The sequence below is a fragment of the Euprymna scolopes genome, chromosome 5, assembly GCF_053919585.1.
Source record: "Euprymna scolopes isolate OS-2025 chromosome 5, ASM5391958v1, whole genome shotgun sequence".
Lineage (NCBI taxonomy): Eukaryota > Metazoa > Mollusca > Cephalopoda > Sepiida > Sepiolidae > Euprymna > Euprymna scolopes.
The window spans coordinates 73862345-73880037 of NC_136486.1; the positions used below are offsets into that span (position 1 = coordinate 73862345).

Below are 17693 nucleotides of genomic sequence, written 5' to 3' on the forward strand. Positions count from 1 at the left end.
CACAAGACAATTCATGACTATTTTTTAACAAAACAAACTTATCTGTTTTAACATTAAAATGTCTTGACATCTTCAGTTTCTTTTGTTTCCTGAAAGGAGAAAAACCTTCACATGAACTTTTATTCTAGATTGTCAGCAGTTAAATCTACATTATATGAGCAACAGTCACATCACAACTACGATTCGGTTAGATGTGGTGGCTGCCATAAGTGAGATGTCAGTGAGATTGGATATGGGCAGGCATGCACAGGGAAAGAAAAATGAAGAGACAAATGGAAACAGTGGCATCCCACCATACAACAGTGTTACCAAACTTACCAAATCTCAGAGTCACTACCTGGTTCTCCACAACCATGTAAAAGAATGTGATGTGATGTGTCCATATTTGCATGTGGTTTAAAGCCAACTGAAACAGAAAAAAAAATGCGAGATTTTTTATCTCGTTTTAAAAATTGAATTAGCACACAAATAAAATTCTATAAGTATGTATTCACGAAAATAACACTTTATTACTTACAGATGGCTCATATGTAACTGTGTTCATAATATATGATATTAAGAAATGATTAATCACAAGAATGTCATTAAATCATTATTTAACCTATAATAATAGCAAACTTGAATTTTGTGATGTTGAGATGATGTTTCTTTTCATGGGAGTTTAACCTTCCTCTTCATTTACAAGCTTTTTCTCTTCCAACAAGGTGATAGGTAATATTTTGTTGTCATCATATGCTATGATAACATTAGTTTATCTTTGATACACTAATACTGAATGTATGGGTAGAAGAACGAAACATTTAGAAACGCTTTACATACAATCTCTAAGAATGCTAATACTCATGGTAAAAGTGTATGACAGACAAGGGTGGTGCAAAGTACCTAAAGACTTGTAGCAACTCCGAACAATCTCACTGTCTCAGAGCAGGGCTGATGCTAAGAGAGAAAGCATCTCATTTTGGGTTAATGAGCACATGATCACTCAACTGTGGTCAAAATCAATATTACGCAGCATCGTTGGCTCTTTTCACTACTACACAAACTGTTGAAAGTCATAATGACTGAGCAGATGATACACAACTGTTAGATCCTCCTCCTCCACCTCTTCCATTATCATAATGATAATATTTGGTTTACAAGTTTATAAGTTAACTTCCAAACTAACATATCTCAGTTATATTCTTATTTTTCCTTTCTTTCTTTCACATCCACTTCCCCCTCTCTCTCCTCCCCTTCATCCTCCTTCTTCTTCTAAAACCAAACTGCATTTAATCTATACTCATCTAACAGATACAAACCATTTATTTATTTAAGAATTCAAATTTTATCATGAAATTTTTTTTTATTGTTAGCCATGATGGTATTTTGCTCAGTTTTTAATTGTCCTTTTAACTGTCATGTTTTGAATTTCAACACCACATTGCTTCATAATCAGTGGATTTTCTATTATTTTAACACATATGTGCTGAACTAGCACCTATACACTTAGTAGGATATAAAAACCTCGACTTCTGTCAACAACTAAAAACTAAGCCAAATACCATCTATAATAGAAATCTCACCTGTCTGTTTAAATGTACATATGTATGTATGTATGTATGTATGTATGTATGTATGTATGTATGTATGTATGTTTGCCTTAAACTTTCGACAGAGGTGCCGGACTTGTATGAGATTGGTATTGTTTTGAAGTTCGACCCTTCAGACAACAAATATCGAAAAATTGGCCAAAAACATTAATTGTTTCACCCTCAACTGGGCACTTTTCTACAGGGAGGAGTCGCTTTTCTCGCTGATATTTCTGAAAGTCATCGCCTCTTTTCGATTGTCTAGCCTTAATTTAAACCTATGTCACTTCCGATTTGACGATAGGTAATGTTTCATGTTTTTTTTTTTCACTTTCTTTACCTCCTTTGTGGTATGGGTTTGAGCCTGTCTGCCTACTACCACTTTTGTTTTTTTGCTCAACTAACACCCTTACACACAGCTTCACTTTCTTTTCTGCCTTTGTGTCATGGTTTCGAGCCTGCTTGCCTACTGCAACTATTTGTTTTTGCTCAACACACACACCTACAAACACCCGGGAAACGCCGGCACCCAGGCTAGTCTATATATATATATATATATAAAAGGCAAAAGTGGTGTGCCCGTTTTTGTATGTTTGCGAAAGGCTTTTTTCGGGGGATGTTCTCGACCACGTTACTATTTTTTTAGAACTTTCCTTATACTCCCATGATTATAATATCCATGATTATAATATCCATGATTATAATATCTATGATTATAATATCCATGATTATAATATCCATGATTATAATATCTATGATTATAATATCCATGATTATATCCATGATTATAATATCCATGATTATAATATCCATGATTATAATATCCATGATTATAATATCTATGATTATAATATCCATGATTATATCCATGATTATAATATCCATGATTATAATATCCATGATTATAATATCCATGATTATAATATCTATGATTATAATATCCATGATTATATCCATGATTATAATATCCATGATTATAATATCCATGATTATAATATCTATGATTATAATATCCATGATTATATCCATGATTATAATATCCATGATTATAATATCCATGATTATAATATCCATGATTATAATATCCATGATTATAATATCCATGATTATAATATCTATGATTATAATATCCATGATTATAATATCTATGATTATAATATCTATGATTATAATATCTATGATTATATCCATGATTATAATATCTATGATTATAATATCCATGATTATATCCATGATTATAATATCCATGATTATAATATCTATAATTATAATATCCATGATTATAATATCCATGATTATAATATCTATGATTATAATATCCATGATTATAATATCCATGATTATAATATCTATAATTATAATATCCATGATTATAATATCCATGATTATATCCATGATTATAATATCCATGATTATAATATCTATAATTATAATATCCATGATTATAATATCCATGATTATAATATCTATAATTATAATATCCATGATTATAATATCCATGATTATAATATCCATGATTATAATATCTATGATTATAATATCCATGATTATAATATCTATGATTATAATATCCATGATTATATCCATGATTATAATATCCATGATTATAATATCTATAATTATAATATCCATGATTATAATATCCATGATTATAATATCTATAATTATAATATCCATGATTATAATATCCATGATTATAATATCTATGATTATAATATCTATGATTATAATATCCATGATTTATGAACGGATGTCGTCTCCACATTTATTTTGATTGACTTTTAAAAAATTCCCTCTATTCCGTCCTTTCGCGTGTTTGTTCGTCTTTTTTGTATAAAAGCAAAGCTAATCAGAGCGAAGTAGGCCACCTAGCTTTCCGGCCGGGGCCTCCAGAAATGCAATTAGCTTTGATCAATGTTGGGGAAACCCTTCATATCAAACAATTGCTATTCATTTGGAGAGCTCCCCCTTCTTGGGGAGAGCTACAGAGTTTTAGGGATGTCTTCATCTTATTTCTTTACAAAAAATTATTTATAGAAAAAGAGAGTATTTAAAGTAAAGGAAAAACTATTTAGAGAAAAGAAAATTATCTAAATGGGACAGAAATAATAATTTAATTTAAAGAAATCAAGCTAGACTATAAATATTTCCAATTTTAGAATCTTGAGTATTATTTACTTGGAAAAAAAAGAAGAAAAAAAAAATTCAGAAACCTAACATTAGCCCAAGTAAGCTTTTCTATCAAAACTGTATTTAGAATTTGTTCCCTGTCATGGAAGATTTACTTAAGAAACGTATGATTTTTTTCATTGAATTTTGTCTTTGTTCATAAGGGATTTCTGGCAAAAAAATATTTATCATCTTAAAAGACTGTGAGAAATTAAAAAGAAAAGTTTTATTTTCCAAGCTTGTAAATAAATATTTTGATTCTTCTTGCCATAAAATAAGAGAACATGTCAAAGTCAAGAAATCGTGCTTATAACATAAATGTTGTGGGAGCGCTGGTAGTTTCTTTTTTGCTTTTTAGATTACAAGCTATTTTAGCAAGAAAAGTACAGCTGATTTGACCATGTCGAGAGTTGGACTACTTAAGAGTTAGAATCGTCATACTTTGAAGAAGTTTTAATTAATGAATTGCATTTTTTGCAGTTGGTGTCGGCATGTTTTGAAAAATTGTTTCTGCAATTCAAGGGTCAAACCTTTTTAGAATTGGATCATTGTGCTTTAAACAAATTTTAAATAAGGATTCGAGAATCAGTCTTGAAAATTGTCAATGAGATTAAATTATGATTCGAGTCAAACCTTTTGAAAATTATTCTCGTTGTCTTATGGAAAAGATTAAAATTACGATTTGAGTCAGACAGTTCATTGTATTTTTTGTGTTTAAAAGTCAACAAGAATATAGAGGGCTAATTATATTAAGCTGTGTATCGAGGACTTGTTGTATAGCGGGGTAGCTGTATCTGGCCATGTATCAAGGACTAGTTAAGTCTAGCCATGTAGTGAGGGCTAGTTATGTCTGACCATGTAGTGGGGGCTAGTTGTGTCTAGCTATGTAGTGGGGGCTAGTTGTGTGTGGCCATGTAGAGAAGGCTAACTGTGTTCGGCCATGCATCAAGGCCAATAGTTAAGTCTAACCATATATAAAGCACTAGAGATGCAAGTGCCAATCTCAGTCTATATGACGTGAAATGATCTTTAAAGATAATGGGGTGTAAATTTTCTAAATATAATTTATAAATGAAAAGAATGGCTGTGATAAGAAGGACAAATTATGGAGGAGAACGTGTTGAGTGTTAGGCAAATACGAAAACATATTGAAGTCAAGAAGTCATGCTAATAACGTAAATGTTGTAGGAGTGCTAGCAATTTGTTCTTTTTTTTATTTATATTCCAATTGTAATCCTTTTTTATATTCATTAAAGGAATGCTCTTTTTATTGAAAAATATTCAAAGTTAACTGAAATAGCAGAACTTACATTTTTAATTAAGGAAAAAAATGAACAAAAAAAACACAAAAAACTCTTCTTTTACCAGTCAATCAAATTGTCTCTTCAACTCATCCACTTCCGGTTTTACCCTATTTAACTACCTCTTTGATTATTTACCACTAGATGACAGTATTTTCAAATTACTTACCAATGTATTCAGCAGTGGTGTCCAATTTTACTGCACGGCAAAGATAAGTATCCGGCTGAAACAATAATAATGATAACAATAATAACACTACTACTACTACTACTACTACTAATAATAATAACATTATTATTATTATTATTATTATTATTATTATTATTATTATTATAATAATAATAATAATAATAATAATAATAATAATAATAATAATAATTCATGGTCAGTTTGAGCAAGATACTAAGACACAAAAATGTCAGGACACATGGAATTTTCTGTCAAAAGGTGACTTGAAAAGAGAAAAAAAACTTATATTTACTGCCCAGGAACAGGCACTAAATACAAATGCAATAAATAAAAGCATCTATAGGAAGGACTGTTCTGATAAGTGCAGGTTGTGTGATATATTTCTTGAAACAGTGTTGCACATTGTTATTGTGTGTTGCTCAAAAAGAATACAAATGCCACCATGGCAAAGTTTGTACAAATCTGCACTGGAGCTTGTGCCAAAAGTTTGGAATCCAATTAACGGACAAATGGTATCAACATCATCTAGAAGGGGTTGTGGAAAATGAGGAAGTTAACATTCTCTGGGATTTCATGGTTCAGTGTGACCAAGAGATAAATCACAGGAAACCGAATACTATAGTTGTGAACAAAAAGACCAATGAATGTCAAATTATTGATATGGCTTGCCCAAATGACGGGCACTTGACGGTAAAAAAGAATGAGAAAACATGGAACTATCAGAAACTGAGGGTGGAGATTGCTAGATTGTGGAATAAAAAAACTTCCATCGTGCCAATAATCATAGGTGTGCATGGCTCAATTCCTGATGATCTTATGAAACAGCAGAACTCCTTGGGAATCAGATACAACATCACCGTACTCCAGAAGTCAGTTCTGCTTGGCTCAGCAAACATCCTACATCAGGTGCTTTTCATTTAATTGACTCTTTCACTATCCTCGCTAGCTTTGGTGTAAGAGCCCGCTCTTAAAAAAAAAAAAAACAGTGTAAAACATCACAACACTGCAAAGTTAATGGAATAATAATAATAATAATAATAAAACAAAAAGTGGTTTTTATCTTTATTTTAAAAAACAAAAAACAATGGAAATATACAACACATAGTCTATGCTTTAAAATCTTGGTCATGTTATAAAAAAGCTGTTTCTTTTTGACTTTGGCTTTCTGTTTTAGCGGAAGCCTTGCCAAGTCTTGCCAAATGAAAAGTCCTTTCTGATTAATACTTACACAATTTCCAATTTAAATTTAAACTCTACATTTACATTGAAATTTTTTTTCCAAAATGGTTTTATTTTTAGTAAAATATGACTGTATTAATATCTTGTAATAAAACAGTTTTATATAAAAGATAACGAAAATTTTTGTTATTGAATTAAAGAAAAAAACACTTTTCAGATTTTATATTCATATATTGTATTGCAAATTGTTTTCCTTTTTATGTAAAGGGAGCAATTTTTAAAACATTATCTTATATTCGATTCAGAACTGGAACCTGGAGTTTCTTGGATTCCTTAATTTTTCTGGGTAATTCCGGTACATGAGACAAGCGATTAACTTTATAGTTGCAAGTTGTTAGGATATTATTTAGTGAGTGTGTGTGGGAGGGAGTCCTGAACCAAACACACATCTGAATATGGTGCTAAAAATTTATTTAGTGAGTGTGTGTGGGAGGGAGTCACGAACCAAACCCACATCTGAATATGGTGCTAAAAATTTATTTAGTGAGTGTGTGTGGGAGGGAGTCCTGAACCAAACCCACATCTGAATATGGTGCTAAAAATTTATTTAGTGAGTGTGTGTGGGAGGGAGTCCTGAACCAAACACACATCTGAATATGGTGCTAAAAATTTATTTAGTGAGTGTGTGTGGGAGGGAGTCACGAACCAAACCCACATCTGAATATGGTGAATAAAAAGCAAGAGACACTTTCACTAGTAATACAGGCTAGTCTGCACCACATGCTGCATTTAGAAATTATTTCTGCAGTTTATTTAAAAACTACTGATTTCCTTCTGTTTCAAGGGACAATGGATAGTTTCTGAGAGGATGCTTGCATGATCAGCAGTTTATAGAGAAAAAGCGGTTGCCTAACCCCAAACTGCACTTCTCAATCTGGCATTGCTTAAGTTCAGAGGAAGGAGAAATCTAGGACAACTGAAAGCAAAATGAGAATAAGCTAACCTAAACTGCTAGAGGAGTTGCAGGGAAAAGTCTAGTGTGCATGATTAGCACGAGTGTCATTCGCTTAAAGAAAAAATGAGGAAAAGTCTTAAACTGGAAACCTGACCGACACGAGACAAAAATGTGTCTCATGCAAATTGAGACACGGTCGGGTTTGACAATATAAAAAGCTGTTACATATATGAATGGCTATGATCGTCTTTGTTGTATAAACAGGAAGTTATTTCGTTTTAAAATGAATACGAGACACTTTATTGTTTATAATACAGATTTGTTTATTTACAATTTACACATCAAAAGTAACAGCCATAACTACCATCATCACATCGTGAAGGTTAGGGATGAGGGTGGGTCGCAGAACTCTATGTCAACCTATATTTTCGTTTTGTGTCTCTTGCCACTGCTTTCTCTCTGCTCTTCAATTTATATCACTTTGACCTGTTGACCTTTTTCTCGCCTGCTTGTTTATTGTTTTGCAACTCTCTGGGTAAGAGTACCTGTTGACTGGCCTGTTAACCTTATTTCCGCTATCATTTGTTTATTGTACTTTTTACTGGTTTTGGTCTAACCTATTTAATATCTGTTAGCTTTCCTGGAAATTGACATCATGGATATAGGTCATTTTAAATCCCGGGATTTTCTATTGTGTTCTTTTATATGCTCCATAACACTATTATAGGTCACCTTTCCTAGGATTGTCTTATTATGTTTTTTGATCGCCCAGACACTTCTTGTAACACTATTATCGGTCACCTTTTCCTGGGATTGACTTATTGTGTTCGTTGATCGCCTGGACACCTCTCCCTAACAAAGCCATCATTTTTTCAGTTGAAAACGAGTCTTTTTCTTTTGTCAACTTGATGTTGGTACAGCGTACTTTGCAATCTGGTGTCAGTTAAAGAAAGCTTGTGTGTGATAATGTCAAAAAGGGAACAGGCATATTTTTGTATGTGTGCTTCGACAAGGTGAACTTGGTGATCTGAAAATCATTCTTCTTTTTCTTTCATTCAATGGTTAGAAACTATTTTGGCCTTTTATTACCTGATGAAGGGCAAGATTTTTGATGTCCGGTTGATTATGGAATTTAGTGGTGCTGCAGCTAATATGCTCATTATCAAGTGGATCGAAAATGTGGAAGTTATGTTTGAGCTTTGTACTATGAGGGGTGTCAACCGTGTCCTGCCATTGAGATTGCTAGGTGGATCTCTAGCCATATACAGGCAACTTAGTATGGAGCAGGAAACAGATGTAGAGCAGGTCAAGCAGGCCCTTATAACCGTGTATGCTACCATTGCATTTAATGCATATGACCAGTTTGTCACTCGACAACTTTGCCCTGATAAGATGGTGGATGACGCTTTTGAATAAAGAAGTTAAAATCGGATTCAGTTGGATTTTTTAAAAACAAAAAGTCGTCTTTGAATGAAGGTTAAAATTCGATTCAGTTGGATTTTCTAGAAAAAGTCATCACATTAAAATGAAGAATTTAAAATGTGATTTGGTTGGGTTTTTTTTTTTTTTGAAAAAGTCCTCACTTTTAACTGGGATTTGGTTGCATTATAAAAAAAAGAGTCATCACTTTTAACTGAATGCTAGCTGTGTCTAGCTGTGGAGCATGAGCTAGTTGTGTCTGGCTATGTAGCATGGGCTAGTTGTGTCTGGCTGTGTAGCATAGGCTAGCTGTGTCTAACCATGTAGCCCCACTTCTGCTAAGGAGTACCAAACAAAGCCAAATACTACCTCCCTACCCTATTTGTGATCATGAGATCAGGCATAAAATTGTAGCACAGGTGTCATTCAGGAAAAGAAAGAGAAAAAGTCTTAAACTTGAAACCTGACCAACACAAGACAAAAACGTGTCTTATGCAAATTGAGATGCAGTCAGGGTTGATATTTCCTTTAGTTGAAAACGATTCTTTTTTTATTGGCTTGATGTCAGTATGTTGTACTTTGCAATTTAGAAATTGAAGAAAGCTCGTTTGTGATATTGTCAAAAAGGGAACAGGACAGATTTTTGTACGTGGGCTTCGACACAGTGAATTTGGTGATTTGAAAATCATTCTTCTTTTTCTTTAACTCATTCAATGATTAGAGGAATAGGTAGGCTCTGTCTATAGCCTGGCTTTATACTCTTTCTTTGCCTATTATCCAAGTGCAAAAGTGTGACACAGGGACTTAACAGACACCCAGTTTACTGACTAGGGCAATAAATGCCATCCCCCAATTTCTGCCCTCTCCTAAAACTTGACATCTTGGAGATACTTGATGTGCCAGATATGTTCACGCAATTGGACCGAGCCAGTCTTGTATGACAGGTTTGCGGGTACCAGTTTGATAGTTTGTCTGGCTGTTGTATTCCTACTGACAGAATAGGAACCCTAACTCTATGGTAGTGCTTAGAGCGGCTGTTCTATCATTATATTCATAATAGCAGTTGTACCTATTTACTATGCCTCCCCACGGGACAGAGTTAGACACCAGGGTCGTTTTTTAACGTGGAGAAAAGGTACAAAAATAAAAATTGTCTCAGTCGTGAAGGATTTCTCCTCCACCGAAAGAGAACAAGAAATAGAAGTGCAGCATCTGAAGAACAGATGGTATTTATTTGCTCCCCCACCGAGCAAATTAGGCACAAGGCCGATTTTTAATGTGAGGAGTGAAGGGAGGGGGAAGGGAAAAAGGGGACCAGCTCCCGAGAGGTGGGAAATGGGAGCTGGTTAAAGGTCAGGCATGTGGGGTTGCCCCCACATCTGGTCTTTGCTAGTCATAGCTAGTCATAGCTTGCAGTATCTGCCGGAACAGATGGTATTTATTTGCTCTCCCACCGAGCAAATTAGGCACAAGGCCGATTTTTAATGTGAGGAGTGAAGGGAGGGGGAAGGGAAAAAGGGGACCAGCTCCCGAGAGGTGGGAAATGGAAGCTGGTTAAAGGTCAGGCATGTGGGGTTGCCCCCACATCTGGTCTTTGCTAGTCATAGCTAGTCATAGCTTGCAGTATCTGCCGGAACAGATGGTATTTATTTGCTCCCCCACCGAGCAAATTAGGCACAAGGCCGATTTTTAATGTGAGGAGTGAAGGGAGGGGGAAGGGAAAAAGGGGACCACCTTCCGAGAGGTGGGAAATGGGAGCTGGTTAAAGGTCAGGCATGTGGGGTTGCCCCCACATCTGGTCCTTGCTAGTCATAGCTAGTCATAGCTTGCAGTATCTGCCGGAACAGATGGTATTTATTTGCTCCCCCACCGAGCAAATTAGGCACAAGGCCGATTTTTAATGTTAGGAGTGAAGGAAGGGGGAAGGGAAAAAGGGGACCAGCTCCTGAGAGGTGGGAAATGGGAGCTGGTTAAAGGTCAGGCACGTGGGGTTGCCCCCACATCTGGTCCTTGCTAGTCATAGCTAGTCCTAGCTAGTCATAGCTTGCAGTATCTGCCGGAACAGATGGTATTTATTTGCTCCCACACCGAGCAAATTAGGCACAAGGCCAATTTTTAATGTGAGGAGTGAAGGGGAGGGGGAAGGGAAAAGGGGGACCAGCTCCCGAGAGGTGGGAAATGGGAGTTGGTTAAAGGTCAGGTATGTGGGGTTGCCCCCACATCTGGTCTTTGCTTGCAGTATCTGCTGGAACAGATGATATTTATTTGCTCCCCCACCGAGCAAATTAGGCACAAGGCCGATTTTTAATGTGAGGAGTGAAGGGGAAATGGGGACCAACTCCCCGGGGAGTAGGAAAGCTGGATAGTGACAATTGGTATGAAGGGTTTCCCCTACATTGACCAAGGTCTTATATGTGGGGTCGCCCCCACATATGGTCTTTGCTTGCAGTATCTGCCGGAACAGATGGTATTTATTTGCTCCCCCACCGAGCAAATTAGGCACAAGGCCGATTTTTAATGTGAGGAGTGAAGGGAGGGGGAAGGGAAAAAGGGGACCAGCTCCCGAGAGGTGGGAAATGGGAGCTGGTTAATGGTCAGGCATGTGGGGTTGCCCCCACATCTTGTCTTTGCTAGTCATAGCTAGTCATAGCTAGTCATAGCTTGCAGTATCTGCCGGAACAGATGGTATTTATTTGCTCCCCCACCGAGCAAATTAGGCACAAGGCCAATTTTTAATGTGAGGAGTGAAGGGAGGGGGAAGGGAAAAAGGGGACCTGCTCCCGAGAGGTGGGAAATGGTAGCTGGTTAAAGGTCAGGCATGTGGGGTTGCTCCCACATCTGGTCATTGCTAGTCATAGCTAGTCATAGCTTGCAGTATCGACCGGAACAGATGGTATTTATTTGCTCCCCCACCGACCAAATTAGGAACAAGGCCGATTTTTATGTGAGGAGTGAAGGGAGGGGGAAGGGAAAAAGGGGACCAGCTCCCGAGAGGTGGGAAATGGGATCTGGTTAAAGGTCAGGCATGTGGGTTGCCCCCACATCTGGTCCTTGCTAGTCATATCTAGTCCTAGCTAGTCATAGCTTGCAGTATCTGCCGGAACAGATGGTATTTATTTGCTCCCCCACCGAGCAAATTAGGCACAAGGCCAATTTTTAATGTGAGGAGTGAAGGGGAGGGGGAAGGGAAAAGGGGGACCAGCTCCCCATAGGTGGGAAATGGGAGCTGGTTAAAGGTCAGGTATGTGGAGTTGCCCCCACATCTGGTCTTTGCTTGCAATATCTGCCGGAACAGATGGTATTTATTTGCTCCCCCACCGAGCAAATTAGGCACATGGCCGATTTTTAATGTGAGGAGTGAAGGGGAAATTGAGACCAACTCCCCGGGGAGTAGGGGAGCTGGATAGTGACAATTGGTATGAAGGGTTGCCCCTACATTGACCAAGGTCTTATATGTGGGGTCGCCCCCACATATGGTCTTTGCTTGCAGTATCTGCCGGAACAGATGGTATTTATTTGCTCCCCCACCGAGCAAATTAGGCACAAGGCCGATTTTTAATGTGAGGAGTGGAGGGAGGGGAAGGGAAAAAGGGGACCAGCTCCCAAGAGGTGGGAAATGGGAGCTGGTTAAAGGTCAGGCATGTGGGGTTGCCCCCACATCTGGTCTTTGCTTGCAGTATCTGCCGGAACAGATGGTATTTATTTGCTCCCCCACCGACCGAGCAAATTAGGCACAAGGCCGATTTTTAATGTGAGGAGTTAAGGGGAAATGGGGACCAACTCCCCGGGGAGTAGGGGAGCTGGATAGTGACAATTGGTATGAAGGGTTGCCCCTACATTGACCAAGGTCTTATATGTGGGGTCGCCCCCACATATGGTCTTTGCTTGCAGTATCTGCCGGAACAGATGGTATTTATTTGCTCCCCCACCGAGCAAATTAGGCACAAGGCCGATTTTTAATGTGAGGAGTGAAGGGAGGGGGAAGGGAAAAAGGGGACCAGCTCCCAAGAGGTGGGAAATGGGAGCTGGTTAAAGGTCAGGCATGTGGGGTTGCCCCCACATCTGGTCTTTGCTAGTCATAGCTAGTCATAGCTTGCAGTATCTGCCAGAACAGATGGTATTTATTTGCTCCCCCACCGAGCAAATTAGGCACAAGGCCGATTTTTAATGTGAGGAGTGAAGGGGAAATTGAGACCAACTCCCCGGGGAGTAGGGGAGCTGGATATTGACAATTGGTATGAAGGGTTGTCCCTATATTGACCAAGGTCTTATATGTGGGGTCGCCCCCACATATAGTCTTTGCTTGCAGTATCTGCCGAAACAGATGGTATTTATTTGCTCCCCCACTGAGCAAATTAGGCACAAGGCCGTTTTTAATGTGAGGTAAAAACCAGCTCCCCTAAAAGGGGTCACTCTGGTTACCAAAAATAATAATTGTCCCAGTATAGAGGGTTTCCCCTCCATTGACTGGTACAAATTATCTTAAGTGTAGTATCTGCCGAAACAGATGCTACACTTTGATCTCGGCCAAAAGGCCAAGAAATAATAATGATAGCAGTTGTAGAGCCATGTCATGCATGGGAAGGCACCCGGCACCTGTCTCCAGTGAGCTTTTTGTGAGGCCATAATACTGTAGATGAAGAGTCAACATGGTCTTCTTTTGTGTGCATATTTGATGTCATGCACATCCACTATGTCGAACACCTCTCACCTTAAAACTATTAAATAATATGACAGCACAAACAGAAAATACGCTCAAACCAGATGCAAACTCAAGCAAAATCAACTCACCTCCTCACTTGAGGCTTAAATTCACAAGTGGATTTAGACAGTGTAGAATCATTTCTCTTAGCAAAATCTGTTGATGTCTACACTACACTCTTCCATCCTCTCTAAACACTTGTCTTCCATTTTGCTGTAAAGATTCAGTCAGATACACGCATGGACTTGGAGTCTATATTCACAACACTCTCCCTTTGACTAGAGAATCCAAACTAGAATTAAATGGCCTACATGTGCTTTAGAGTAAACTTGCAAGATAACATTACTTATATTTTCTCTACCATTCTCACTCAAACCAAGACTGTACCCTAATCAACTATGTCGCTGACAGCATAAATTCAGCACTCACACATTAATAGAATGTGTTCCAACGAACTCAAGGCACTTGTATCTCCTTGACCCCATGACTAACCTGACAAACTGCAAAATCCCAATCTCACACTGTAGAGATCCTTAGACACCAGAAAGCCTTCTATTCTAATAGTTTTTCCCTAAAACTACTATTCCATGCTCTATAGAAGAGTAGACTGGTTACAATGCTCACCCAATGCAGAGGCACATGTCTCTCCTTTCTCTGTGCTCGATTAATGAGCTAATGAGCTGCTCACCTCCTTTTATGTCCTACTGCAACAAAAAAAAAACACTGCCTTTCCCATCATGCACTCCAAGTGCATAAATGAGTCGGACATTTTGTCTCTCTTCTTTCACATGGAGCAACACAGATAAGCCCTTTCTTTTGCAGATACACCACACATCCCCCCTGATCCCCAAGATCAATAAAACACCTCATAGTCAAGCAGGCCTCCTACTCTTACGCTGAGGCCTTTCGGCGACTTTTTCTTGGAAGATGACATTCTCAGCTTCATTACAGTTATTCCCATCCGACTGTAAGGAAGCACAGCATGAGTCCAAGTTGCTTCTTGACGGATCTCAACCTCCTCCACCTAACAACTATTATTGTCTACCGGCAGGAAAACACAGGTCTAATATATGTTGAGGAACGCCATCTACAATTACATTATTCTTTGACTCTCCCCGTTACTACTACCCTTCCGCAGGAAGTAGTACATTTTGCATTGGGAGGCTTCACCCACTTCGATGATAGCTTCCTCACCCTCAACTCCTGCAGTTTTGCTGTAAGGATGCCGCCACTCATAAGTAAGGATGGCCCTAGGAGGTGCTGTTGTTTCATTTTGTCCAGTCTTTGGCGACATGTTGTGTCAGAATACTGCCTCCATGGGTGAGATGTAGCTTCTCTCTGCAGTAGCCTTGATGGTATGGTGATAGTTTTCCACTATTCTATTGTCGATAGGCTGCCGTAAAAAATTGCCGGACACCCCACTTGTTACACACCTCCTTCAAAACCGAAAAGCAGGGTCATTGTCCATCAACAACTCTGCAACTACCCTCTCTCCAAAAATACTTCCTCAACAACTTTTCCGATCTCCCACACAGTTTCCACCAATCTCTCTCCAGATAGCAAATCTCCCTGGTCCACAGTCAATCATCTACAAATTATGGCGATAGTGCATGACATCAAAGTCCTCCACCACATGTAGTTCTCCTGCCTCATTTCTGGATGGTGCGGGGTACATCAACTGGCATTCCCTACAATTTTCTACTACCCCCTTGACTACTTCCTCGGTAATTTTTGGATTAACTTCCCTTGCCACGAACAATATCCACGCCTGACCAAAGTGGTGCATATTATGCAATTTTTTGACCTCCTCTCCTGCACAGCATACAGAAGCCACACACTTTCCATCCTGAAACTAGGCCTTATTTACTTGTGTCCACCTTTTCTTTTCTGATGGGATCAGCAGGACCGACACCTTTAATTGGAACTCCTTATTCAGATCCGCAAGCGCTCCAAGTTTTCGCTTGATAATATTTCAGCAGCATCTTTCGTCTTAATTCTCCTATCACCAGTCACTACCGACCTGATCCACAATGCTACTGTTGCTGAATCAGTCACCACTTCAGGGCCAGATTGATCCCTTTCATAATGGCGTCCAGTTTAGCAACATTTCTATGGGAGTAGTCATTTTTCTTCCTAAGCCATGCTGCATCTTCCACAGTCACACCTCCAATCTCCAATATGGCACCCAATGCCAGACTACTTTTTTTCTTTTGTTCTTAGATAGTAGTCACCACTTATAAAGGCCCGGTAGCCACTCGAGTATAAGGGTTATTGCGTGTACAGTAATCAATGGGATAGTATCGTTGTAATCATTAGTATTGGAAATTTGATAAAGTGTCTTACTTAAGGAGATGGTTCATCACAAATTTGTTTATGCTGGACTTGAAGATATCCAAGTTGTAATCAGGTGGGAAACAGGCAAATGAAAGAGAGTTCCACAGGCGTGCATTTCTAAGAAAGAAGCTTTGTTCATGGAATCTACGTTTTGGCTTTGGCACAGATAAAGAGTGGGGAACATTTTTGACAGTGGTTTCAGCTAGACAGGTGTTTATCATGAAAGATTGGCGAGGGGGGACCAGAGGTTGGAGCTCAAACGAGCACTTGCCATGGAACTAATGATAAAACCAAGACAGGTTCGCAACGTCTCTTCTTTGGGGGAGAGGATGCAGGGAAAAGAAAAAGGCATCCTCCACTAAGCCACGAAGTCCATTTTGTACACTGTTAAGGCAGGATAGGCTGTTTTTAGCAGCTCCTGCCCAGATGTGACAACAGTACTCCATCCTTGGACGTACTTAGCTTTTATATAAATAGAGAACTGCATCAGCAGTGAGATATCAAAACATGGATCCTCTCCCAGATGAGAGCCATCCATTTCAATTGATGCCGGATGGGGGATCAGAGCGTTGATGATGTAAAGATAGAAGCTTAGTTTTAGATGCATTAAAAGTAACCAGCCACCTCTTCCCCCATTATACCATGCGCTCAAGATCAGAGGAGAGAGAATCTGAGAGAACTTTGTCATTTACGGCCTTTGATGTGTTACCATAGATGGTTGTGTCATCAGCATAGATGTCAACAAATGATTTAAGTTTTTGTGTTTTGGGAGATCATTGATGTAGATCAGGAAGAGAGTTGGGCCCAGCATTAATACCTATCAGAGAGAAATGATTTTATTTAGCACTTCTCCTTTAGGCAATGCTTAAACAGTTTTGTAAGTATGGCGGCAAGTCCTGGTTGAAGCTTTTTCAGCACTATAATTGGAATGCCGTCAGGGCCATTGCTTTACTAGAATCAAGGTTCTTGATTAGCTTGGTGACATCACACACAGATATTTGTATGTTGCATAGCGTGTTGTCTGTTATAGGAGGAAATATGGGCAGTTGATGGCGTTCATCGCATAGGGTAGAATTAGCTGCAAAGTTCTTGGCAAATGGTTTGGCCTTGTCTGATGCTGACGAGATTACCTCAGGTTTATTGATGATGGTTGGGATGGAATGCACGTTTCTGTTCAGGATCCAGTTTGCTATTTGCTAAAACTGGTGGGAACCAAGCCACTGCTCAGCTACTTTGGATTTAATGGACTGAGCATATAGCTCTCTTGCATTTTTATTACTCTTTTACAGTGGTTGCTGGCAGTCCTGAAAGCAGCTTTAGTCTCAGTGCATCTATTTCGTTGGTAGAAATGGAAAAAGTGATTCAGGTTATTTAATGCCGAATCTAGTTATTTTGAGGAATGATTTTTAATGGAGTATATTTTTTTTTTAGGTCAGATTCTATTTAACCCATAGTTGGGACCCTAACAGGTACTACCACTCCGGGTCAGAATGGACCTGGGAGCAATGGCAATTAAAGGGTGGCTCCACACTCCCCAAGGCCCGCAAGCCATCGGATATAGTTTTAGGTCATATCCAGGACCTTCTCAGATATACTCTTAAAGATAGTAACTCCGCTGTTGTGGGGACGATAGAGAGCAAATATAAATGTGGTGGTGTAAGCAAGTGCAATCCAAAAGCACATATAAGGTAAATTAGGATTTTTCTGGAGATATCCCTACCACACAGAAAGCCATCTTTAATGTAGGCACATATTCCATGGCGATTTGGGGGTCAGATTTAGATGTTAAGTTAGAGTATCCTTTAATTATGAACTTGTCTAGGGAAGTGGTCAGCCCTATACCAATTTTGCTTCGGAAGAATATGTCTGATTTCAT

The 17693-nt window shown here is 38.6% G+C and overlaps 1 protein-coding gene and 1 pseudogene across 1 annotated transcript in view; both read right to left on the reverse strand.

The window, feature by feature from the left end:
• LOC145276847 (putative peptidylglycine alpha-hydroxylating monooxygenase 1) overlaps positions 1–17693 on the reverse strand; it is a 132127-nt gene that overhangs the window by 69693 nt on the left and 44741 nt on the right. Inside the window, exons 3-4 of the mRNA XM_080128210.1 lie at positions 5208–5262; positions 319–406 (exon numbers count right to left, since the gene is read on the reverse strand). Coding sequence (XP_079984336.1) covers positions 319–406; positions 5208–5262 — 143 coding nt within the window. The remainder of the gene's footprint in view (positions 1–318; positions 407–5207; positions 5263–17693) is intronic.
• On the reverse strand, positions 13184–13328 carry LOC145277297 (U2 spliceosomal RNA; annotated as a pseudogene).